Genomic DNA, 25,003 nt, shown 5'->3' with positions numbered 1-25,003 from the left:
ATAGTAAAACTGTCACCATGAGTTTAAGTTCCCCAGTGATTAGAATACAGCTATTACATTACTGAAACTCACTTCCCTCACCCCCAACTTGCTTTCTAAAAGCTTACTTTTTGTTGTTGTTGTTGCAAAGATTTACAAGATCTCAAGACCAAATTTCTATAACTTATGTAAAGGAAAACATTTGTCATGTGTGTATGTGACCTTCTGCAAGCACTGAGGGTCCTTTTATTTTAACTGTGATTCCTCTCCACTCATCCTCTCAATGAATTCATGTGCTCTGCAGTTACAGTAAACTTCCGATAAACCGGCACCTTTAGGACCCAGGGGGTGTCGGATTATCAAATTTGCCGGACTATCGGAAGCGGAGACTATGAGGGGTCTGGGGTGGGGGGGATGCCACCCCAGACCTCTCATAGCCCCCCTTCCGATAGTCTGGCTCTGCCCCAGGCGTCCCTGATTCAGCCGCTGCTGGTCAGTTTCAGCAGCAGCTGAATCGGGGACGCCTGGGGCAGAGCAGCTGGAGTGCTGCCGGGTTGGTCTGGTAGCACCGACCCTTGGCGCGGCGAGACAAACCCGGCAGCACCCCAGCTGTTCTTGGGAACGCCTGGGGCAGAACAGCTGGGGTGCTGCCAGGTTGGTCCCGCAGCGCCGCTTCTCGGCGCTACTGGACCAATCAGGCAGCACCCCAGCTTCTCTGCCCCAGGTGTCCCCAAGTCAGCAGCTGCTGATACTGATCAGCGGCTGACTCCAGGAAACCCGAGGCAGAGCTGCTCTGCCCCGGCTTCCTGGAGTCAGAGGCTGGTCAGTTTCAGCAGCGGCTGAATCAGGATGCCTGGGGCAGAGCAGCTGGGAGGCTGCCGGGTTGGTCCCACAGCGCCGAGGAGCGGCGCTACTGGACCAACACAGCAGCACCCCAGCTGCTCTACCCCAGGTGTCCCCAAGTCAGCCGCTGCTGAAACTGATCAGCGGCTGACTCCAGGAAGCCTGAGGCAGAGCAGCTCTGCCTTGGGCTTCCTGGAGTCAGCCGCTGGTCAGTTTAAACAGCGGCTGAATCTAGACGCCTGGGGCAGAGCAGCTGGAGTGCTGCCGGGTTGGTCTGGTAGCGCCGCACCTCGGCGCTGCGAGACCAACCCGGCAGCACCCCAGCTGCTCTGTCCCAGGTGTCCCCAAGTCAGCTGCTGCTGAAACTGATCAGGGGCTGATTCCAGGAAGTCAGCCGCTGATCAGTTTCAGCAGCGGCTGAATCGGGGACAGTTGGGGTGCTGCCGGGTTAGTCCCGCAGCCCAGAGGGGCAGCGCCCCAGCTGCTCTGCCCTGGCTTCCCCGATTCAGCTGCTGGTCAGTTTTAGCAGCTCCAATGGTCCGGCTGCCAGGAGCACTTCCGGGTTCCTGATGGTGCCGAACCATCAGGAGTGCCGGACCATCAGATGCTGGACCATTGGAGTTTTACTGTATTTGCCCCACATTGCATTGAGTGTCCCAGAGAACATGACCTATGGAGTCCGAGCTGGTTAGGGCCCAGCAGAGATGTAGTACAAGAGAAACAGAGTGGAAAGGATCAAAGGAAGGATCTGCTTTAGCATGTTTAGGAGGAAATGTGTACTGAAGGCCTACTGGAAAACCACAGGAAAGAAGAGTAAAGGAGATTTGAGGAAGATTACAGGGGGAGAGCTCATGCTAAATCAGGAGCTAGGAGAGGAAGCTGGTTAGAGTGGAGATAGAGTTCTATAAGAGAATCGCCAAGTGCCACTGTGATGGATGGGAGGGGTTCTACTCTTTTCTGGACATCCCAGCACTCTGTTACTAAGTTACTTGTAAAGGGTTAAACCCATAACAGTGGGTATCCAGGAATTGTTGGCAGGGAGCCAGGGGAGCGGATGGGGGCAGAGAGTAAAAAATTTGAAATGAAATCAGTTTGCCTGCTTGTGTGAGAGCTAAGAGCAGGAACTGGGAAGATAGATGGACTAAGCCAGAAATAAAGACATGGATTTTTCGGCTATATCCATGCCTAAGGAAAGACTGAATCCTGGAACAAAGGGTGTGTAAGTAAACAGAGAATGTTTAGACAGACACAATCAGGTTATTTTATTTGGCTTTTTATTTTTCTTAGTTTACTTAAACTCCTCTGCACTAAAACTGCATCCCAGGTAAGCAATTCTCTGTGCTTTAATTTTTTTTCTTTAGTTGCTCTAACACTTAACCAACAAGAATGCTTTACCAAGTATGTCGTCTTTGTTACGATAATAATAATAATCACCATTTTTAAGACTATGATCTGATTCCTGTGTCCTAGAAAGCAGAAAGTTCTGTGTACACATGCCAGAGACTAAAGGGCAGCTGTTAAGAATTAAAGTTTGTTTTCAAGCTCTCTCCTGAGAAAGGTTTAAAGAGCTGTGGGTAACTCTCCCGCAAGAAGAGATTCCCAAGTACGTATTCCTGGATTCAAAAAGGTGTGGGGGGTGTTATTTGGGTGGTGGCAGAGTACCCCCAAAGTCAGGAAATCTGTGTCCTCGGGGACTTCTTAAAGTAGGAATAGCAAGGTATATCAAGATCTCTTGTGGACCTCCACCTTCTGCAGCCAATGTGCAAGCATGGAGAACAGCCTTGACAGTCATACATTTGCATAACACCTCTATGACAGAGTATAACACCTATTTTTAAACAAGAACACTTAGGCAAAAAATAAGTGATTTACTCAGGGTCTCAATGAGAAGTTGGACCTCATTTTTGATCCTTAACAACAGGCCTTGCTTTTTCCCATTTTAACCAAAGCATCATGGGTCATATAGTATTATCTTAATCTTAAAAATAAATTTTAGTTTTCAAAGACAGGTTTAGTAGTCAGATGAAATAAACTCTAGTGGTTTTACTTAAAGCTTTGAAAATATGCAAGTTATGACAGATGAGTTAACACTAAAGTTCATGGAAAAACAAAGACATTTATTCTCACTGAGAACCAAGTTTGAGACAAGACTTTGAGATATCAGAACATAAATAAAAACCCAAACATTCAAAATATTTTTTTTTCATATTTTGATATCAAATTGAAGTTTGCAACAGAATTGTATAAGGTTTTCTGCCAGGCTGTCACCTAACTAGCATCTACCCACCCAAGGAGCACACGACTGATCTGAAAGTATTTTTTTTTTAAATACACAACGGTAAGAAAGGTAAGTCAGTGCTATAGTTCTATTTTAATTTACAGTTGTATCAAAGAATCTCATGTACATTTTTCAAAAAAGGAGGCAGGTTTGACATTTTGAAAGAGGAAGTTCCATTTGCCTGCCAAACCAACCAACTTCTAATCCTCAACTGGATCATTTTTTGAAGCATTTTACCACTACAAAACTAGTCTCTCACTATCTTTCACCCTCCATTGAGCCAATAATTTTTATTTCCACTATCGTGTACATTCATTGAGGATTTGTTTTGTTTTGTTTTTTTGATCCCTGTGTAATTCTCCTACACAGAATTTTGTCAGATAAGAAATACTTAAACTGCAGGCAAGTCATGGAAATTCAGTATTTTGTTATCAATCACACATCGAAGAGCTTATGCCCTCACCAATCCAAAAAGCACACCAGCAACCTACTAATTCATGACCTGTGCTTTATTGCTTATAAAACTTGATTTATTTTAGATTTTTTTTTTAAACATACGGGATTTTTTGGAGGATAAGAGATTTAGATGTACTTTTTGACTGTGAGAACCCATAAGACAACAACGAGGAAAAAATATTTTAAAACCCTTTCTCTACTATTCTGAACCACTAGCCAAAATCATCAATACCAACAGAATTAAAGCTTTCTTTTCTTTGATCAGAGACTGAGTTTGGTGACCTTCCAGGCACACCACAAAAAACATCTTGTTCAACAGGATTTTTGGAGTAGGCGGAGGGAATGATGAAAGGGTGGGAAGCAGCTTTTTAGTTGGTAGCAGGCTAGCAGAGTTCCTTTATGAATAGTTACTTGATGCTGCCGGGGTTTTGTTCTGCTGTAATATTAATTACATGTCAGGGCGCCTAGAGCTTTGTATAAAGGTATTCACATTTTAAAACAAACAAACATTTCAATAAATTGTTGTTTGCTCTTTTGGCCATGAAGAGCATCTTCCAAACATGATAAACAATCAGAGTGTGGCCACTGCAGTGTATCATAGTTTGGTAAACAATTTAGTGAAGTCTGGTCAGTTTCACTTGTTCTATTAAGAACCACATAAGCAGCACTGAAACTGTCATATATCATGACAATGTCATAATGATACCTCTATGAAAAGAGGCAGACATTACAATTTTTCCACGGGGGGCAAGTGGAGAGGACCCAGAAAACGGAAAAAGAGGAAGAATAGAGTACCAGAACCTTTCCCTTTTGGGTAGCTGAACAAAGAATAGGTGAGAATGGGATGTGTCTTTTCCTTTCTGGCAGCTACAGAGGAGAGAATTTTAAATCTAGACCAGGCATCTGTTTTGCAAGAAAATGGATATATACAAATATCAGTAGGCTCCAGAGACAGCATCTTAATAAATGTCTCAGCATCTTCTCTCTTTCCAGCAGATGTGAAGAGAACTTGGTGGTGGGATTCTCAACAAAGCAATACTGGTAGATATCACTAGTGTCTCTATTCTTATCTTCAAAAGTAATTCTGGCTAAAAAGTTCAACTTCCAATTAGATGTTCACAACATTTTTCAATCCTCTGTCATCTGAGTAGGTTTGTCACTTCAATAGCAAACCACCATTTTAAGCCAGTATCTTGCTTACATTACATTTTTTACTTGTATTTCTTGAAAAATATAATCCATTTAAAAGTTACATAAATGCTGTAATAGATGAATTACAATAGATTAGACTAAAGATTCTGGGTCATGCAGTCGAGTGTCAAAAAAGATTCTATATAATCGTGTTTTATTTTGGAATTGTTTACTGTTTAACCAAACTCATTAATGAGAAGTCTTGGGGCACGTCTACACAGCTGGGCTAAAGTCAAATTAGGCTACACAACTTCAGCTACGTCAATTACATAGCTTAAATCGAAATAGCTTAATTCAGCTTTTGGTGCTGTCTACACAGCAGGAAGTCGAAGGAAGAACTTTTCTTTCAATTTCCCTTACTCCTTGTGAAATGAGGGTTACCATGAGTAGGAATAAGAAGTCCTCCAGCTTGACATTATTTCAAAATAAAGGCTTGTAGTGTAGACACGCACTATGTTATTTTGGAATAATGCCAGTTATTCCGAAATAATGCTGCTGTGTAGACGTACCCTTAGAGACTAACTATATATATATGGTCTCTAAGGTGCACCAGGACTACTCATCATTTTTAAAGTTAGACTTACAACACTACTCCTCAGAGACTCATAAATGTGCTAAATGTAAGTCTTCAGTGATAAGTTGTGGTATTTAACTTCCAACAAGAAAACATTACTAGAAAGTAGTATTTACAAGACCCTGCTTCTCTGTTTAGCTTCTTCATTGGATCATGTCATGTTCTGGTGTTTTCTTAAGAAATTGACTAAATGTGAATCAAGTTCCTAATAAATTCTTTAGTTAAATTCACACATTGGATGTTTGGACAAAAGCAGATCTTACACAATTTTTAACATCCCTAACTTAAGGTAATGTAACCATGTAACAGCCAAAAATCTTATTGATTACACGCGCTGCAGGTTCTGCAGCTGACAGCTCCACTTTTGGAAAGGTGGCTTCGCTGTGGCAACAAAGCCTTCTTCCTGGGAGTGGAGTGGGCAGCTCCAGGCTCCCCAGGAGGAGGCTTCACTCAAGTTCACCCTTGCCTTCCTGGCTCCAGGGGAGGAGGCTTCGCCGCCCTGCTATAGCAAAGCTACCTCCCCGGGAGCTGGCTGAGTTTAATCAATTCCATTAACCGATAAGTTGATGCTTATCAGTTAAACAATTAGTTAAACAGTAAGATACCCACTTTAAATAATCCAAAATATTATGCTAAAAGGTAGGTTGTGGTTGTTAACCTTAGATTCAGCATTAAAACATCAGATGAAAAATTCTTAAAAAGAAATATGCTAAATATCTTAGATTAACTATAAAATTATACCTTTTAGTTTTAATGTGCCAAATTGCCTGGTGGTTGCAACATGGGAATGGATACGAGACAAACCGGATTCTTCCCCTGGGTGCCAATGGCTAGCTGTGATACTTTGAATCAGTCTTTCAATATCTGTTTCCATATTCATAAAGTAAATTGAAGATGCTACTAAGTTATCCGCCTTTGAAAAGTGCTTGGAGATTCTGATTAGTGAGATGAATTATTGCAAATAAAGGCAGTCTCAATTTTCAACAGCATATTTAAAAAAAACCTACCAAGGCACGTTGAAGAATTATTTAAAATTTGAGTCAGATTCTCCTTCCTTACATCCATTTCTACATAGCTATTACTCATGACTTAACACAAATCTGATTAAAGAATTGTGCCCTCCAAATCCTTTAGGCACTGTCTACATGGGAATGTCATTTTAAACCCAGTTTAGGTTGCATCAGTGCAGATTTAGCTAATATGGTGCAGCAAGCTGAAATGAGTGTGTTCATACAGTAGGGATGTCAATATTTAGTCGACTACATGATTAACCAATAAGCCCAGGCTTAACGGTTAATTTCTATCAATTACACACACTCTCCTCCCCCACTTACAGCTTCTCTATCAGAGGCAGCAAAGGTGGCAGGGAGAGGCGGGAGCCGCTGCCTGTGGGAAGCTCGCTTTTAAGTCGGCTCCCCACAAGGACTAGATCCCACAGAGCTGTCTCCTTCCCCCACCCTACCACTGCGCTGCTGCCTCTGATAGAGAGGCAGTAGCATGGAGGATAAGAGGGGCAGGTGGAAGCTGATGCATACAGGAAGCCAACTTTAAGCCAGATCCCTGCATATACAGGCTCCCGCAGGGCTGCTTGTCCCCAGGGGGCTAGGGGAGGTTACCTCAGAGCAGCCTCTATGCACAGCGGGCCCCCTGTGGACAGAGGCTGCTGCCAACCTGCACTGCTGTCTCTGGTATAAGTATTTCAGCATAAGCTCTAAAAGCAAGTCAAAACATTTGTCCCCTCTTCTAGATTGCTGAACTGCAAAACTGGAGTAAAGAAAATCGTAAACATCGGATTCAGTTTGGTATCTATATATTTTAAAGAGCTTGTGCATTTATCTGTAGATCTTCCTGTGAGTCCATTTGTTCAAGTCGTCCTCTTAAACAGTAAGAATAGCTTCCCTTTATCCCAATTTAAAGCAAGGTCAGGGTTTCGTTGTGCCAGGAAAATGGGATGTGGCTGGAATTCAATTGTTTTCCATAACATGGAAAAGGAAGGATCTGATAGAAAGGACAGTGAACGCATGGGACAGTTATACTAACCATAGGGGGACAGACTAACCATAGGGGGACAGACACACCAGCAAGAGAGTATCCTCTGGGGCCAGAGCTTTCCATATTGCCAGCCCCGGCCCCCCTGCCACAAAAACCCCTCCCCTTCAGCCACAGCACCAGATGTGGGGGTGGGAGAGAGTTCTTCCTGCCAGCAGCCCTGGCCACCGGGAGGTAGGTAGTGAAGCCCTAGCCCCAACCCTCCTCCCCATGAGGAGCCACTAGTCAGTCCAGCCCAGCACCCCCTCAGATCTGAGACCCCCTGGACTAAGCCCATCCCGACCTGAATCCAGGAGCCCCCCCTGCCTGAGCTCAGACCAGTGCAAACTGTGAAACTGCTTCCCACAGCTCCTATGGCAATCTGCAGCAAAGAGGAGCTGCAAGTGTCCATATGTACAACTGCACAGGTAAAGAATCTGGTGACCCTCTAGGGGCTAACCCTCATGAATCGCATCTGGCCCACAAGCCACCCCTGGTTTAGAATAGCATCAGGTACAATCTAGGGACATAATGGTATAGTCAATTAAACAATTAATCAATAAGTAAAAGCTTATCAGTTAATGCTATGGACTTCATGCATTTCCTCCCTCCATCCCCCGCCAGTAAATGTTTTAGCAGGCTAGCCAGCAGCCCGGCTCAGTCCCAGTTTGCACTGGGTCCGGGACTACCAGCTCAGCATATAAAGTGTATTAGGAGCTAGGTGGGCAGGCAGCCCAGCTCAGTTCCAGCTCATGCCAGGTCTGGGAGCTCAGACCCCCACTGGACAGGGGCTGCTGCCATCCTACGCTGCTGCACAGGGTAACAGGCAGACAGTCCGCGAGGGGAAATGTTTTTAAAGTGGCTCCCCTCATGGACCAGCTCTCACCTGGTACTCCGCACTGCTGCCTCCGTATCAGAGGCAGCAGCACAGAGTAGCAGGGGGCTCCTCGGGAGTGGGCCCAGAGTGCACTGGCTACCAGCCGCACCCCCGAGAACTGTAGAATAGTTGAGTAACCAATAAGAATTCATAAGGTTAATTGACTATTCAATTAACCAATATTTAACATCCCTAGTACAATCATCTCCATTCCCTGTGATTACCACATGGAATGCTAGAATCCAAAAGTTCTGGAATGTGATATCTTACCAGAGAAAATGAGACTAACGGCCACATAGAGTAACAAAGATGTGGTTGTTCCTCCAGCCAGGAGGCAGCTGTATGGATAAACTTTGTGGGACGTGTACAAACAGCAACATTTCTCACTACAATGATAGCAGCACACAGAAAGAACCCCCCTTCCCATTTTTGGCTTTTTTAAAAACACACAAGACTATAAATTACACACGACAATCTGGCTTTCACTTACTAATGTATGGATTAAGACTTATTTTAAAGGCATTTTCTATGTGCAAAGTGTATGCTCTTGTTGAATAAGCACCCACAGCAATAAGACTTAAATTATCTGCTGGGCAGTTCAACTTTTTTTTGGCTGACAATCTAAAAATCGTATCCTAGAAATTTCTGTCCAAAATAATAAAGAATAATCAAACTAAGAAATTCAACATTACCAGTGTATTCATAACTTATATCTATTAAAAATCAGAGTAGCATCAAAGAATCAAAAACCTTTTTCAGATTACATAACAAGAGAGATGGTTTGTAAAGAGCCTTTTCAATTATTGGTAATTACGGGTCATATTTGGAAAAAAACAGAAGCAGACTATAATTATTGGTGTGTAAAATACTTTGTATACAACGTATATAGTCATCACAAAAGATTAAGCAACAAAAACACAAAAGGCCAATGAGCATAGGCCACAGACTACTACAGGGGTTCTAAATTTGTGTCATACGGTGCCAGACCTTAATAAAGAGATTGCTTGAGGGTGGATAACTTCAATCCATTAACAATTGTTTAGACCTCCTCTCTTGCCACTGGCCATCAAATAGCATCTACAGCAATTGCTTACTTACAAACAGCAATCTTCTTAGTGTACATTTTACTTCTTTAAATGTAATTTAGCAGCAGGAAACAAGGTAGGATACCTTTGTGGCCTACAATTTGGAAATTACTGGACCTAAATTATGCCCCTTTTTAAGTAGGGGAAGAAAGAACTTCTTATATACAGCCTCTTCTCGACTTACAAACCAGTTACGGACCAAGTAATTGGTCATAACTCGGTTCATTCGTAAGTCAGACCCCACTGAGTTACACGCGACCGCGCTGTTCGTAAGTGTGGATCACATTTGTAACTCGGGATCCGCCATTTATGACCACGTTGGTCGTAACTGTGAATGATCGTAAGTCGACCGTTCGCAACTCGGGGACCGGCTGTATAGCAATAGTTTCTCTTTCTAAGGTCTGGTTTACACCTAAAACTGAGGCCAGCTCAGCTACATCATCTCTGGTTCTGAAAAATTCACACCCCTGACACACATAGGGTATGGCTACACAGCAACTAGACACCCATAACCGGTGACAGTTGGCTCAGGGTCAGACTAAGGGGATATTCAACTGTGGTGTTATTACCCCATCTCATAGGAACTTGCAGCCCAGGCTGCAGCCCAAGCTTGAATTTTTCCACCATAATTAAACAGTTCTTTAGCCAGAGTCAGCTGGTATGGGCCAACCACAGGTTTTTAACTGCAGCATAGACATACCCATATTTAAGTCAACCTATTCCTGGTAGACATACAGCTGGATTGACAGAAGAAATCTTCAGTTTACATAAGCCAGTATCTCTTGAGGGGGTGGATTTTTTACAGCAACAGAAAAACTCCTTCTGTCATTGTAGCAGGTTTCTGTTACAGTGGTATAGCTGCAGCACTGCTGCTATAGGGCTTGTAGCGTAGACATAGTCTAAGACTATTACTATTACAACTATTTGATTATTTATTTGCAAAACTCCTAGAGTGCGGATTGGGAGAGGAACGCCACAGAAAGGGCTTGAACTGCAAATAGCACTCAGCTTGCTAAATATTTAACAAATAATATTTTAAATCACGGAAAGGAGGTGGGAACAAATACATTTTATACACTTCAAACAACCGAAGTCCTGACAGTAAACATTCCGTTAATTTCTTATCTGTATGGAATGTATCTGGCTTCCCCATAAATACTGAAAAATTGTACAATAGATTAAATTAGTCTGTCTCTAAAATAGTCATTCTCAAACATTTTGGCCCATGGCCCACCCTGCTGAACACAGACTTTTCTGCAAACCACAAGCCAACCGCTCATGGTGACAAAATGGGTGCAGGAAGGTAGAGATGTTAAAAAGCAGGGTTTTTTTTCTTGTAAAAGTGTAACTGCTGATTTCAGCAGTTACAAGTTTACACATGGGGGGTGGCTCCTCAGGAGCCAGTGTGCATGGGAAGCCAGCTTCTTTTAAGCCAGCTTCCATTGAGCCTCCGCCCCTCCCCATGCTGCTGCCTCTGGCTCCCGTCTGCTCCCCTCCCACTACCTCTGATACAAAGACAGCACAGGGGGGAAGGGCTTGTGTGTAATCATGAAGGGTTTACTAATATCCCTAGAGGAGGGGGTGAAAGTGCAGGGTCTGGCCAGGAGCAAGGGTGCTGGAGCAGGCTGAGGGTAAGGGGTCTGGGATAGGGATGCTAGATATCAGGTAATTCAATAGTCAAGTAAATGCATGAACTGTCATGAGTTACTCAACTATTCTCTAGTCCCTAGGAGTGAGGTTAGCAGCCAGTGCACTCCAGCCCCACTCCCAGGGAGCCTGCTATCACCCCGGGATGTTTCCTCTGCTTTTAAGCCAGCTCCCCGCAGCACCAGCTTCTGGTTCCCACCACCACCTTGTTGCCTCTGACACAGAGGCAAAGGGGGGGAAGGGAAAGGGAAAAAAGTGTAGTCAAAAGCCTAGGCTTATCAGTTATTCCTATAGTCAACTACATGTCAACATCCCTAGTCTGGGATGCAGGAGCAGGCTGAGGGGTGGAGGGACTGGGAGGGAGGGAGAGTGCAGAAGCAGAGAGGAGGGGGGTGCATAAGGGAGATGGGGGGCATTTACCTCCATTCATCCCGCTGTGATTCTGGCCAATAGGAGCATTGGGGAAAGCCTCTAGGCAAGCGGTTTCCTGTGCTGTCATTCCCCCAGCCAAGTGGATAGAGAGTGGCAGCGCATGAAGACGCATCCTTCCCCTGCAAGCTGGATTCGGCCCATGAGGCTCGCCCCTCTCTTCACAGTGGGAAGCCAGCACCAGCACTCCAAACCTTATGGGGAGGAGGGCACGAGACTGGAGCACATACATGGGCTTCCTGCTGCAAGGGCAGGGGAGCACCGAGTCTGCAGCCCACCGTCAAGACGGTCACAGATCACTAGTGGTCCACAGATTTACGTTGAGAACCACTGTTCTAAATAAATTGAACACATGCAATGCCTATTACAGACTACTTTTCCAAAACTATTATCCATGAGGCAATATGGTTTAGAGTTGAGAACTCCTAGGCCAGGCGTGGGCAAAAGAACCTCCAGGGCCCAGATCCAGCCTGCCAACCAGGTTGATCTGACTCATGGCTGCCCTGCCACTCCCTCATACCTAGGGCAATCGAGACCTGGGGATGGGGGAGCGTACAAGGTCTCTTCCCCCTGCCAGAAGCATACAGCACTAGAGGAAACCGCCAGCTGTTCAGAACAGTTGCCAGTTCACTCTTGGTGCAACCTTACAAGGCAGGGGCAGCAGGTGAGAGACTTCCCGTGCTCCCACACTCCCAGGCCCTAACTGGCCAGGAAAGGAAGGAGTGCCTGAAGTCTCCTCCCACTGCCAGGGGGCGTGTGGCACAAGAGGGAACTACCAGCTCTCTCAAGTTGCCAGAGGGTGTCAAGACTTCACACATTTCCTCACCCCCACGCCAATCACTGTCTGTGGGCAGGGAAGCATGGGAAGTATCTTGGCGGCTGCCCCATGCGCCTGAGGCCCTGCCCCTTCCAGGGCAGCCCGGGGCCACTTCATTTTTGAAGGGGAGGCCACTTCACAAATTTCTGATTTCCCACCCCATCCTAGGCCCTTTTGCCAGTAATCATTGACATTGTGCTGCCTTGGGCAAATTACTTGTGCTTCAGATTTACTCCTCTGCATATTGAGAGCAACACTATGCAAACAGAATGTGCTCTTAAGTTTTAAGCTTCAGTGTTCACCAAGCACATTATCTGTCGAGGAAACAGTCCTATATTTAGGAGTGATTTTTGTTGTTTTTTGTTTTGTTATCCAATACCTACTAACCAGTGTACTAAACATACAAGCCAAAGTGAAAAACAAGTATGTTTACCATGATAATTCCAAAACCAAATTCCATGCAATTAAAAGGCAACTACTATTGTAGTTTTTAATTAGCTTACAAAATTTATTTTAATTTCAATTTAAAAAAAAATCTCTTTCCTGTATCATCTTTTCATAACTTTCCTTCATTGTTTTCAGCATCATTTATCTTCTCTCCCACCAACATTCTCCATACTCATCTTTCCTACTAAATGTTGTGCTCTAACTCTGCCCAGTATTTTCTGTCTCTCAGAATTCTCCTTTTCAAAGTCCCAAGTCCCCTCCCCTACACCCGTCTTTCTCTTTCACCTCCACTCACAATCCTAACTAAGTAGCTCTTCTGGACAGGATTTGAAAAATGTATAAGATAGCTTGGACAGAATTAGGAGAGGGAGCTTCACTAAGCAGGGGCACCTCCCAGGTGAGATGCAAGACTCCTTCCTCACACAACTGCTTTAGGAATGGAGTGAGCCATTTCTGACCTACACAGACACCCTGGAAACTGAAAGGAAAAAGGGCAAAGAATGCTTCCCCCCCACACATACACACAAACCCAACACCGCCCTTTGTTGCAAGTGCAGTTAGTTATTGAAGTCAGTAGGAGTCTTGCTGTCCTAATCCTCAGAGATGAAGGTCAGAAAGGACCCACACTTCTCATCTGACTTCCACATTGCAGGTCACAGAACCTCATTCACCCACTTCCTAACCACTGGCTGAGTTACTGCCATCCTCAAATGATGGTTTAAAATCTCAATTTTAAGTCCTTTTCCACATAAACTCAAGTCCCTTTTCCAAACTGCAACAGTATGAAACTGACCTGATTCTTGTGAGTTTTGCTCCTGTCCACAATATTCTGAATAGCAGCCCTTAAAGCTGCAGGTGTCCAGTCATTTTCATTTTGCTGCACTGTTAGAAGGCTATGAGTAACAACAGCTGAAGTACTGTACTGGAAGTATCTGTTTGAGAACTCAGGAAGACCCAACCACATTGGTTTAGACCTGAGTCAGATTTTGTAAGATATACACAAAACCACAAAACCTCAAAATTGTTAACAGAATTAAGATTCTGTAATGGCATTTACCCTGAGAAGCTTCTTACCTGCCCAACTCTTGTGAATTTTCCGAGTCTTAGATAATTTTCTACACACACAGTGTCACATATACAGTCACACAGCTTAACTTAATTTGTAACAAAAAATAGATAAGAAAGGCTTTTAATGCCATCTGCTCAACATAAAAATCAAATACACTTTGGAACCCAGATGGCCCTCTTCAGTGATTCCTTTGTGCAGCTTCACCTGAGAGGAACTTTATAGAGATTTTAGTGTTGAGGAATCAACTAAACAGAATCACAGTATATTTAGCAGGTAATCATGAGAACTATAGAAGGACATACAGGAGGATGAGAGGACAAATGTGTTCCCTGAGGCTAGTATGTTACTGAATACTTATAGTCACTGACCAGACAGTCATCAAGAATTCACTTGGACACTTCCACTACAGATAAATCACTGGATACCCATTATATGCAAAACTGCAGTGTGTATAAATTAGACAGAAGGTGCTCTTCAAACTCCTTTACCACAATAAACAAAGTTATCACTAGAAAGTTCCATCATGGCAGAGTGAGTAGTGAGCAGCAGTCCCAAGCTACCTCTTAGGTCAGCCCACAGGACTGGAGAAACAAGGGGAAGCAGCAGTAGCAGATCCTGGAACAGAGCTCTGATATCTCAACTCTGCATCCTGTACTTTAGTCACAAGGCCATCCTTTTCCCTACCAAACAGATAGCATGGATGGCACAGATAAGGCACTGAACTGGGAGATGGGATACATGAGCTCTATCATTAATTTGCTATGTGATCTTGGGCCACAATGTATGCTTCAGTTTCTTCATCTGTAAAACAATGAAAATGATACTGATTCACCTATACAAAGTGCTGAGATCTTAAGATGACAGATACTGTACAAGTGCCATTATCATCATATGCTTGAAAAAGTGCCAATATAAATCTTCCCTTGTCTACCTCTGAGTACAAGACAGCCATTTGAATGCAGCCTGTCCCAAGGTAATCTTAGGGAAAAGGGGCATATGGCACCTTACCTGATTTTATAATTGGGTAAGGTGTGCTTGCGCTTGATGACCTTCTTGAACTGGTTGACAATGATAGAAGTGAGCTGGGGCAGAGGCCTCCCCTCAAACTGGGATTTCACCTCAAAGCCTATTACAGGATCATCCATGAAAGCAAAGGACCAGTGCGTGAAGGGCAAGCGGGTGAAGACCAGCCTCAGCTTCCCCATCACACGGGAGATCTTGACAAAGAGGTATGCCGACTTGCCAAAGACCAGGTCTGCATCGATGGCTAAGTGAAAGCCACCATTATACTCCAGGTCCACCTCAAAGCCCAGTTCCTCGGGGCAGCCCTCCTCACTGCAGAGCACTGGCCGGATGAGCTTGATGGATTTGAAGAGGGGCACCACGTCGCCCAGCGACACATCCCTGAGGCTGAGCCCCTCCAGCACCTTGCCCGTCATCTTGGTCTGCAGCAGCTCCTCAAACTCCACCTTGATCTTCTTGGTGACCCAGTGCCTGACCAGGGAGGTGTCCCGGAGCTCTCTGAAGAGGAAGAGGCAGATGGCATTGAGGAAGTAGCAGGTCTCCTCTCGGGCGGAGGCGGACGTCGGGGTCTCTTGCTGGGGCTTGGCGCCGGGCTCAGCGGGGGGCTTGGCCGCACCTGGGGAGGAGGCAGCAGCGGAGGCGGCGGCAGGGGCCGGCTCTGGGGGCGGGTGGCTGCCCGCCGGCTCTGAACCGTGGAAATAGTCCCTGAGGTTGTGGTCAGCCAGGACCCTGGTACAGAAGAGGCCGCCGGAGGCTCTGCCTACCTCGGCGGGCTCCGGCTTCCTCCAGTAGAGCAGCAGCAGTTGGAGCAGCAGCGTGAGGCAGGAACCGGCCAGAGCCGAGATCAGGATCACATAGACCAGCAGCATCTCCGCCTCGACGTCCCCCAGGCGCGCCCCTGGGCACGGGCTCCCCCCTCACAGCAGCGCCGCCGCCGCCTCCATCTTGTGGGCATGGAGCTCGGGCAGGTGCCGAGGGGCTGGGAGAGGGGGAGAGCGCGCGCGCGCAGCCTCCGCCTGAGTCCGCCCGAAACACCCGCGCGACGGCTCGGGGCGCCGAGCTCCTCACCCAGCAGCAGCCAGCTGCTGCCTCATCCGGGTCCGCCCCCCTCCCCCCCAGTGGGGCGGAGAGACCGGTGGTCACTTCCCGCCCGAGCCCACCCGATTGGAGGAGAGAGGAGGTCCCTGCCCCTGACGTCACAGGGCACGGTGCCCTGCGCGTTGACGTCACAACACCGCGCGGTGGGGCGGGCGGGGAGTTTGCGCGCGTCGTTCGCCACGCTAAGGCGGCCCAAGCCCGCGCCTGGGGACAGGGCAGCCCAAAGGGCGCTGCAAGAGTGCAGAGGGCGCAGCAGCAGCGCGGCGGGTGGGGAGCTTGGAGAAGCTGCGCGCGGCTGCTGAGGGTCCGTTATCCCCCCTCCCCTCCCCAGATTCACTATGCTACTCTCATGCCCTGCAGTTGCGGGTGCCCGCCTCTGCCTTTCACTCTCGGGGCCCTCCCGCCTCAGGACTATTGCAGCGCTACCAGCCTCTGCAGTAGTGCCGCGTGTCGCACGCCCGCGAGGTTCCTTTCTGCACACTGCACAGGCGCTGTGGAAGGGCCCAAATCCCAGTTTTCTGGGTTCCTTTCCCCCCCCCCCCCCCTATAGCCTTTGTAAACGCCCTTGAGCAGGCGCGTCCCAGACCACTAAGCATTACCTTTGCAGACGGGAGCTAGAGGTTGGGAGGATATAGACTGGACTGGGCAGCTCTTGAAAATGGTTAGCGAGAATGATGGTGCTGTTGGGACCCGCCTCCTGGTTTCTGACCATCTAAAGTTCTTAAAACGTGCCCAGTGGTAAACTGCCACACCCTAGTTTTGAGAAACTCAGAATAACTTTTAAGTATCAGAGGGGTAGGTGTGTGAGTCTGAATCTGCAAAACAAAATCGACAAGAAGTCCTGTAGCACCTTATAGACTAATAGATTTATTGGAGCATAAGCTTTCATGGGAAAAGACCCACTTCGTCAGAATAACCTTGTTTCTAGCCCTTGTGTCACCTAGCAATTCAAAGTTCCCGCCATTGCTTACCAAATACCAGGTGTCATTTTCGCAGTAGAGCCCTATTCAGACACAAAATTTGTGTCTGTGTCCAATCTGCAAACATGGTCCATGAATATAACATGGATGGATATCTGCAGTTCTGATGGGCTTTAGTGATTGCTGCCCTTGAACAAGGATCTTGAACATGGGTCTCTTTCTCCACTCACTGATGACTATTTCCAGCTGCCATAGAATCTTGTGGCCAGTCTCCAATTAAAGGAGCTCCCCAAACATTACGGAACCTTCCAGTTTAACAGTCTATAGAATCATAGAATCCTAAGGCTGGAAGAGATCTCAGGAGGTCGAGTCCAGCCCCCTGCCCAAAGCAGGACCAACCCCAACTAAATCATCCCAGCCAGGGCTTTAAGCTGGAATTTAAAAAGTTCTAGGGATGGAGATTCCACCACCTCCCCAGGTAACCCACTTTAGTACTTCACCACCTTCCTAGTGAAATAGTTTTTCCTAGTATCAAACCCTAACCTTCCCCACTGTAACTTGAGACCATTTCTTCTTGTTCTGCCATCCATCTATCCTGTTATTTTATAATTTGTATTCCAGTAGCATTCACAGGGATCAAGCGACATCTGGACCTCACTATACTACATGCCATATAAAGACCTTTAAAAACACAGAACCTACCTTAAGGTGCTTACACTGTAGTTTGAATAAAGCAGCATAACTTAAATAGCAACAGAAATGGACATCACTACATATGTATCCAATTATACATGCAGCAGTTTTTCTGCTCAGAAGCGCAACTGTGGAATTGGGTTATCCCTTTATACTATATTTGAAGCAAAAATGTAATAATTCAGCTGTGAAACTGGATGACCACCACAAGCTGGATTCTTGCCCTAGGCAGCGATAATCAGTGTAGGGAAGCCTGAATGGCCCTGCCTTGACAATTAATAATGTCTGCCTTAACCAGAGTGTGGATCTTTGACAGAGCAAAACCCAGGCCTGTCTCAAGTCCGGTGCACGTAAGCACACAGGCAAGGCTTGGGGCGGGTGGAAGATTTGAGAGGCAGAAATGTTTTTTGCACAATCATGCAGATATAGCATGATACTGTGAGACCTCGCCAAGGACATTGGGAGGAACCTTGTATTGGTACATTTTATTTATGATATGCAAAAATTCCAGATACAGCCATAAAACTTTAACCATGCACATAGTTATTGCAACATCCTGAGTAGCTATTTGTACCCCAAATAAGGGCATTGGGCATTTTAAGTATCTTACAGAATACATAATCAATTAGTAAATATTATTAGAATGACCAAGTCTCACTTTGCTATGGGCTTAGTAAGAAGAATTGATGGGAGGTAGTGAGCAGGATTGACCCACGGATCCTGCTTGATGTAACTAGAAGTAAATAGAGCACTACATGGCATCCCGAAGAAAGGGAATCAAAGGGACCACGACCTCTTGCCTGTTACTATAGGTCAGCTGTGGCCAATCTGCGGCTTATGAGCCACATGCAGCTCTTCCGCCCCCTGCCCCCGAGGGTGTGACTCGTGAAGCCCTGTCCTCCACCCCCATGGTTCATAAAGCCATCCCCGCACCCCTGAAAATAACCCTCTCCTCCCGGCTCCCTGTGCTCACCGGAGAAAGGGAGCTGTCTAGCACAGCCATTAAAGATGGTGCCAGCTGGCGGGAGTCTGATGTGGCCAAAAAGCCTCTAAATGCATTTTCTTAAAGAGGCGGTCCTTTTTCTTTTCTTTTCTTTTCTTTTCTTTTCTTTTCTTAACAACTTTGCCCCAGCTCTTTACGTTGGATCTACTGATATCTTGGCTTTTTGCCTGAAATGAGTTGGCCACCCCTGCTATAGGTGGCATACGGGTGAAGTGTAAGTGAACTAGGCTTTTGCATTATTCAGTGCTGTGCTAATTGCTTTAGAATTTATAATATTTAAGGTTTAAATTGTTTAGTAATTGTTTTTAAGGCTTCTAAAACTTAAACAACTATATTAATTGCTTAAAGCTTGCAATCAATAAGAAAGTGGTTAAGTCTCTCTAGAGTGTCCTGATTTCCCTCAAATCTAAAATAAACCGAACCACATGACAATCAGTGACACCTGCATTCCACCTTAGAGGTGCTAAGAAGGAGCTTCTCTGTTCCTCAAATAGGAATCAGGTTTACATAGATCCTGACTGGGATCAGTAATGGGGTGTTATGGTATCAGTGCAATAACTCAATAGCAAGTCAGATAATCTTACTGGCAGGAAGAACTCAAGACATAAATTAGAACATCTTGGAAGTTCTGAATCAACACCAAGAGCAAATTCATATCCTGCCCTGCAACATGTATCTGCAACTATTATGTCATACCTAAATAGTTATTGCAAAATTATACAGGTTATTTTACATCTGTTTTCCTTATGTGGATTAATATTTATCAGGAACTATAATGTGACTGTGATGAGGTGTGATTACAGAAGACCCCTTAGGATTGTTCCCTGGTGTGCTGATTATACCACTGACCCCCACCTTCTTGCTCTCTGGGCCCCCCACCACCCTGTCATGCTGGGCCACATTCTCTGGTCTCCCCCAGACAATTAACTGGGTTAGGGTTGCCATCCCCCTTAAGAGCAATGCAAACACTGAACCATTTTCACTTTAGAATGTAAGTCTGTGGTACAGCACCAGGGAAAACAACCCTCAAAAGAAATCAAAACCCCAAATAAATTTGTCTTTCTCCGAGTAAAAGTTTTACACAAAGAAAGCTGATGAGTATGTCTTCCTTCTTAATCAATTAAAGAGATATATGCACACTGGTTGTTTTCCCAGATTACAATTATTTAAATTGGGCTTGACAGTAACCAAAAGTGTTTTATTAAGTACAAACAGTAGGGTTTAAGTAGTTGCAAGTGAAAACAGACAGATCAAAGTAAGTTACTAAGTTAAAATGAAAAGAAAATGCATAACTAGTTCTAATTCACTAAACTTATTGCAAGCAGGTTCTTATTCTAAAGAGCTGTTCTGGTTCTAGGCATAATTTTACGGTCAAAGATGATCTTTTTCTCTGACTTGGGTCCCCCAGCCCTCTTTTGGAGTGTGTCACAACAGTGAAGAGCTGATAACATCCCCTTGCTTAAATAGTCTTCTCTTTAGGGTGAATCTTTTGTTTTACATTCTCCCTTCCATGAAAATTTACCTGACTCAGAAATGGAATTCCAGTACCAGGTGGTGTTGTCACATGTCTTACTAGTTCAATCACCTTTGGACTTTAAGGACAAACAAGGATGTTTACAAATTGTTATGTTGATCATTAAGGCTTCTGGAGCACCAGTAATGGTTCTCTTTAGCAAATGTAAAACAATAAACAGTCTTATACTTCATATTTCTAACTTTACATACAAGAATAATACATGCACCAAAATAGGATATACAGATCCAGCAGATTGTAACATTAAAATTGATAGGTTGCATGTAGCATTTCATCCAAAACATATCTGAGTTATGCATATTTATATACATAAGCCAAATTTCATAAATCATGAGGGGAGAGGAACCATCACACAGACCTCAATACTTATTTTAAATCAATTGCAGTAGCCCAGTAATGTCCATGGTGGGGTATGTAAAAGGGAACAACTCTGTCAAAAATTGGAAGGAGGAAAGAGCAGTTCCACTTTACAAGATACTTCTTTCCTGGGAGACTACATAAGCCACTTAGAAGGACCACCGCAATGTCTATAAAACAGGAATAGGTAATAGGAATGAACTGTGGATTTGAAACTGAATTGATGTTTAAATGGGAGTTAGTCAAAGAGTTTACAGTAGATTTGGGTTTAGAGGAAAAACACTAGAAAGTACAATTGCAGATTTCTACATTAAGAGGATTATCCTTTTCTCTACTCTTCTGACCAGTGTGGTTCCAAACTTAGCATAACTGTTAGTGACTTAGTCCGATCCTATTGGGTTCCCTGTAGCTGTCATTGGGATGAAGCTTTTAGAGTTTCCAAGATATTACTGCCCTCTCCTGAAGGTTTTTCTCACAGGGAAGAATAGCATGGTCAAACAGGAGAATTAGGAGTCACAATTTTGTGATTTATAGTTTTCTTAAGAATAAAAGAACAAAGGGAAACACTCAGCAACAAATATGTTAGAATGCAAATTGACAGGACGTGTCTGAATTGTAGAGTAAAATTGAATGATATGAGAATGTGTTGTAAATGACAAAAGGGTGTGGGGTTGCATCCTTATGTTGTATCAAGAGGGCCTAAAATGTATTTATTTTGTTTTGGTTTTAAGATTAGAAATTCAGCTACTGTTAATTTTCCTGGAAGATTCAGTGGTGACTGAACCAAAGAAATTAATTTTGAATAACAAAGAGGCAGGAATTTGAAACTGTTTAAAAAACTATGGTCACTGTGCTTCAGTGGCTACTCAGGAGTGATTCAAATGCCACCCAGCTGATTAGCAGATAGCACCCACAGCTAGATTTTTTGTTTCTACTGATGGGGCACATTCGCACATGCCTCTCTGGCACATAAAATTATTCCACACATGGATGGAAAAGATTAGAGAGAATATTGACCATGGTCTTTGTTATTTAACTCAACACACCTAACAGAGATAGTAGAAACTATCTCTTTCTTAGAATCAGTGGGCCAGATTCAGGAAAGCATCCCTGTTCTGGAAAGCACATACTTAACTCCAACTGAAATCACTGGGGTTGCCTTTGAATAGGGATGAATTTAAACTTATATTTAAGTGCTTTCCTGAATCAGGGCCAATATCACTATCTGGTCAATAGAAGGCATAGAGAGCTAATTATCCAGTACTCTGGTCCTGCAAAGAAACCTTCAAAAAGAAAAGGAAGGACAATAGGATTGATTCTCCACTATCTTGTACTTTGTAGAATCACTTTACACAGTGGGTATGAAACCTATCCATCCTGTTTTAGTCATATTTTGCACACTTATCCATTTCTTCTCTAGGAAAAAAATATATCAGGCCTCATTTATACATAAAGACAAAAGAAAAAATGTCCCGAGTCCATTTTTTTTCTTTGCAGGTCATTTTAAGACAAACATATGAGGGGCCAGAATATTTCAGTTCTATAACATTGATTTCAGTGTTCTGCAAGATACTGGAACAAAGATAGAGGATAAGATTACAAAACATGTGGTAATGCATAATTTAGTATAAAGCATTCAGTAGGAATTCATGAAAGAATGAATGTACTTGAGCCAATTCTTATGTGTAATAAGCAGAAGAAAAGCAAACTCCATGGAACACATGTCCTTTGTTCACACAATTCACCATTGATCTGGAGAGCTCTCTAAATGAGGAAATGTTGAAGAGGCTTTTAGTCAACTTACCACAGTGTAAACAGTTGATAAGCACATGTTAGAGTGTGATGTTTGTCATGAGGTAGAGGGAAAAATATCAGGGTCACAAGCTTAAAAAAAGAAATGATACAAGATAAAAATATGGTTGAGTATATTTTTAAACAGCAAACGAGGATAAATGGCAAATGCCATTTGAAATGAGAAAGTTGCTTAAAAGGCAGAAATACTATATTAGTCTGTAACAAGTAGGCTGAGGTGGTTTCTTCATAAATTAGTACATTGTCATTCCCATCCACTCTTTTAATGTTCTTAGAACCGTCTCTGCCAGACTCTGTCTCATGCCTCCTTTTTAATATAGTGAGTCTCAAAGACAGACCCAGTTAGAATATTACCGATCTTAGTGAGTTGCACAAAACAAAAGACAGATTATTTACTTCCTTTTTTATGAAAATTTGAAAGAAAGATAGATATATATGTAAGAGAAATTATCAGGGATAGTCTAGGTGCTTGGTCCTGCCGTGAGGGCAGGGTACTGGACTTGATGACCTCTCGAGGTCCCTTCCAGTTCTAGTGTTCTATGATTCTATGATATATATGAAAATGTGTCAAGACTGTCTCTGCTTCTGTTTGGATAGTTCCAGAATAATGGGGCCCCATTCTCAGCTAGTCCCTAGGTCCTACCATAATAAACATGATAGATACGTCAAAAATAGGTAAAAAATGCACAAACTTCACTTTTATACTATTGAAATTTCACCCAGAATCTCTTTAATTCTGCAACTTTAATTAGTAGACTGACATAAATCCATCTTCAGGGCTAAAAGAGGTTGCAGAGAGAGTGCTGCTTTGTAATTGAAGCCACCTCCTCTCCCATCCCACCCCCACTCCAAAGAATTCAGTTTGACTCCGCAGGAAATACTGGATATACTGATCTACACTTCTCCTTCAGAGCTTACACTTTGAGCTGATGGCAAAACGCACCTTTGTCTGTCGCAGGTTTAACTCCAGATCCCAGATATTTGATGCTGTCACAAGCTGCAATACCTGTACCCCAAAGCACACAGCAATGCATTCTTGGTGATTCTTGGTTTTAGAGCAGGGCCAACCAGTTAAGAGATTAAGAGCCAAAATAGTGGTGGATAGAGTGCGAAGAGCCATGTATTATATATTTATTTTTATATATCTATAGATAGATAGATAGATATAGTATACAAAATGTAGTGATAAAAACAACATTACAGGACATTTTGGACAAAAAACGATAAAAAAAAAGTCTCTAGTCACTTAAAAAAATTCACCGCCGGTCCATAGAGCTTCAGATAACTTGACAAGGAACAAACATCAAATTAATAAAAAAACTTTAAAAATACAGTAATATTTTCACACTAAAAAAAAAATATCCCTACCATGTATTTTAAATGTAACGCTCCTGCCCTATTATGTCCTATGAGTTTTTTTAAATTAAACTGAACTGAGAAGTAAATTAGCACAATTTGAAGTGCCTGTTTCACTCCAGCTTATTGATCTCTGATATGGTTTCCTCATTTTTTTTTTTTACTTCTGAAGGTTATGGCTTTTTTATAGTTCTAAAAGAAACACAGGGTAAATCAGGTACATGCTAATTTTTTTTTTTTTTTTTTTTGCCCTGGAATTTAAATATGACATCTGTGTTGGCTGCCTTATTCTGCATCCATGAAGACTTTGAGTTTAAGATGCTTCAGCCTCCCTGCTCTAACCCAATCCCCCCCTCTGCCCCAGAGCCAGGCACCCTCTGCCCCCCCTCTATGACCTAATCCTCCTTCCCTCCCCCAGAGCCAGGCACCCCCAGCCTCTCCTCCCCCCCAACCCCCACTCTAACCCAATGCCTGGGTCTCTGAGCCACCACCACCACCACCATGCGCTTCTCCCTCCAGGAGCATCCACAGAGTGGCTGGCTGTGAGCAGGCACTGGGGCGCATCCACAGAGTGGCTGGCCGTGGGCAGTCTGGGCACATGGCTCAGAACAAGAGCTGCATTTCTTTAACCAAAGAGCTGCATGCGGCTCGAGAGCCGTGGGCTGGCCACCCCTGTTTTAGAGTATCTTAGTGTTACAGTGATTCCAAGATAGATCTTAAGCTAGTGTAAATTGTCATCATGTCACTGCAGTTAAGAGTGATGTCAGTTTACATCCTTGGAGGATCTGCCCTCTTACTTTCTCTAAGGGGTTTCATGCCACTGTGACTGTTTAAGGATAGTGATTGTGAATCTTTTAGGTTTTATTCCTAGTCACTGTGGGACCACCAATGAATAATTTAGATCAACTCATTTAGAAATAGAACTAATTTTGGAGCCTCTACTTTCGTGTATCATACTTCAGACATTTGGGGCCCGGTTTTCAAAGATGCTGAGTAGCCACAAATTCCTTGTATTTTAGAATTACGAGAATTTATCGCATCTAAAAAAAGTTGTCTCAACTAGGACATCCAACAATGTAGTTACCAAAAATGAATGGCTTCTTTAGAAAATGTAGACTTTTAGCTTCTTCTTGCCTCAATCTGTGACACAGGATGTTTTGATTATTTATAAATAGCTTTGTGATGCTTGGATGAAAGGTGCTATATGCAATAAATGTAAAACAGCCTAGTTATTTCTATTACTAGTGATGGGCTACAGCCACACAGTTTGTATTAAGATCCTGAATCTGCCAGAATATGGGAGTGTTTGGATCCAAGATCTGATCTGACCCAAATTCAGATACAGGCCCTTGGTTTGGATACATCTCTAATTTTTAAATGAGATATTTCACACTGTTGGAATGAAAAATGCTAGCATACAATGTATTTGGTGCTCATTTTAAGAAGATCGTATTTGAATTTAAAGTACCCCATCTTTTAATCATTGT

At 43.9% G+C, this 25,003-nt stretch overlaps 1 protein-coding gene across 1 annotated transcript in view; it reads right to left on the bottom strand.

Moving 5' to 3' along the window:
* The window catches only part of PDZD8 (PDZ domain containing 8), a 132,557-nt gene extending 116,650 nt beyond the window's left edge, over positions 1-15,907 (bottom strand). The window contains exon 1 of the mRNA XM_014573726.3: positions 14,729-15,907. Within this exon, the coding sequence (XP_014429212.2) occupies positions 14,729-15,612 (884 nt within the window). The 5' untranslated portion in view covers positions 15,613-15,907. The remainder of the gene's footprint in view (positions 1-14,728) is intronic.
* Positions 15,908-25,003: the final 9,096 nt, after the last annotated feature.

This window comes from Pelodiscus sinensis, chromosome 8 (genome assembly GCF_049634645.1).
Source record: "Pelodiscus sinensis isolate JC-2024 chromosome 8, ASM4963464v1, whole genome shotgun sequence".
In the NCBI taxonomy this organism is placed as follows: Eukaryota; Metazoa; Chordata; order Testudines; family Trionychidae; genus Pelodiscus; species Pelodiscus sinensis.
This window is presented reverse-complemented; position numbering and strand designations above follow the sequence as displayed.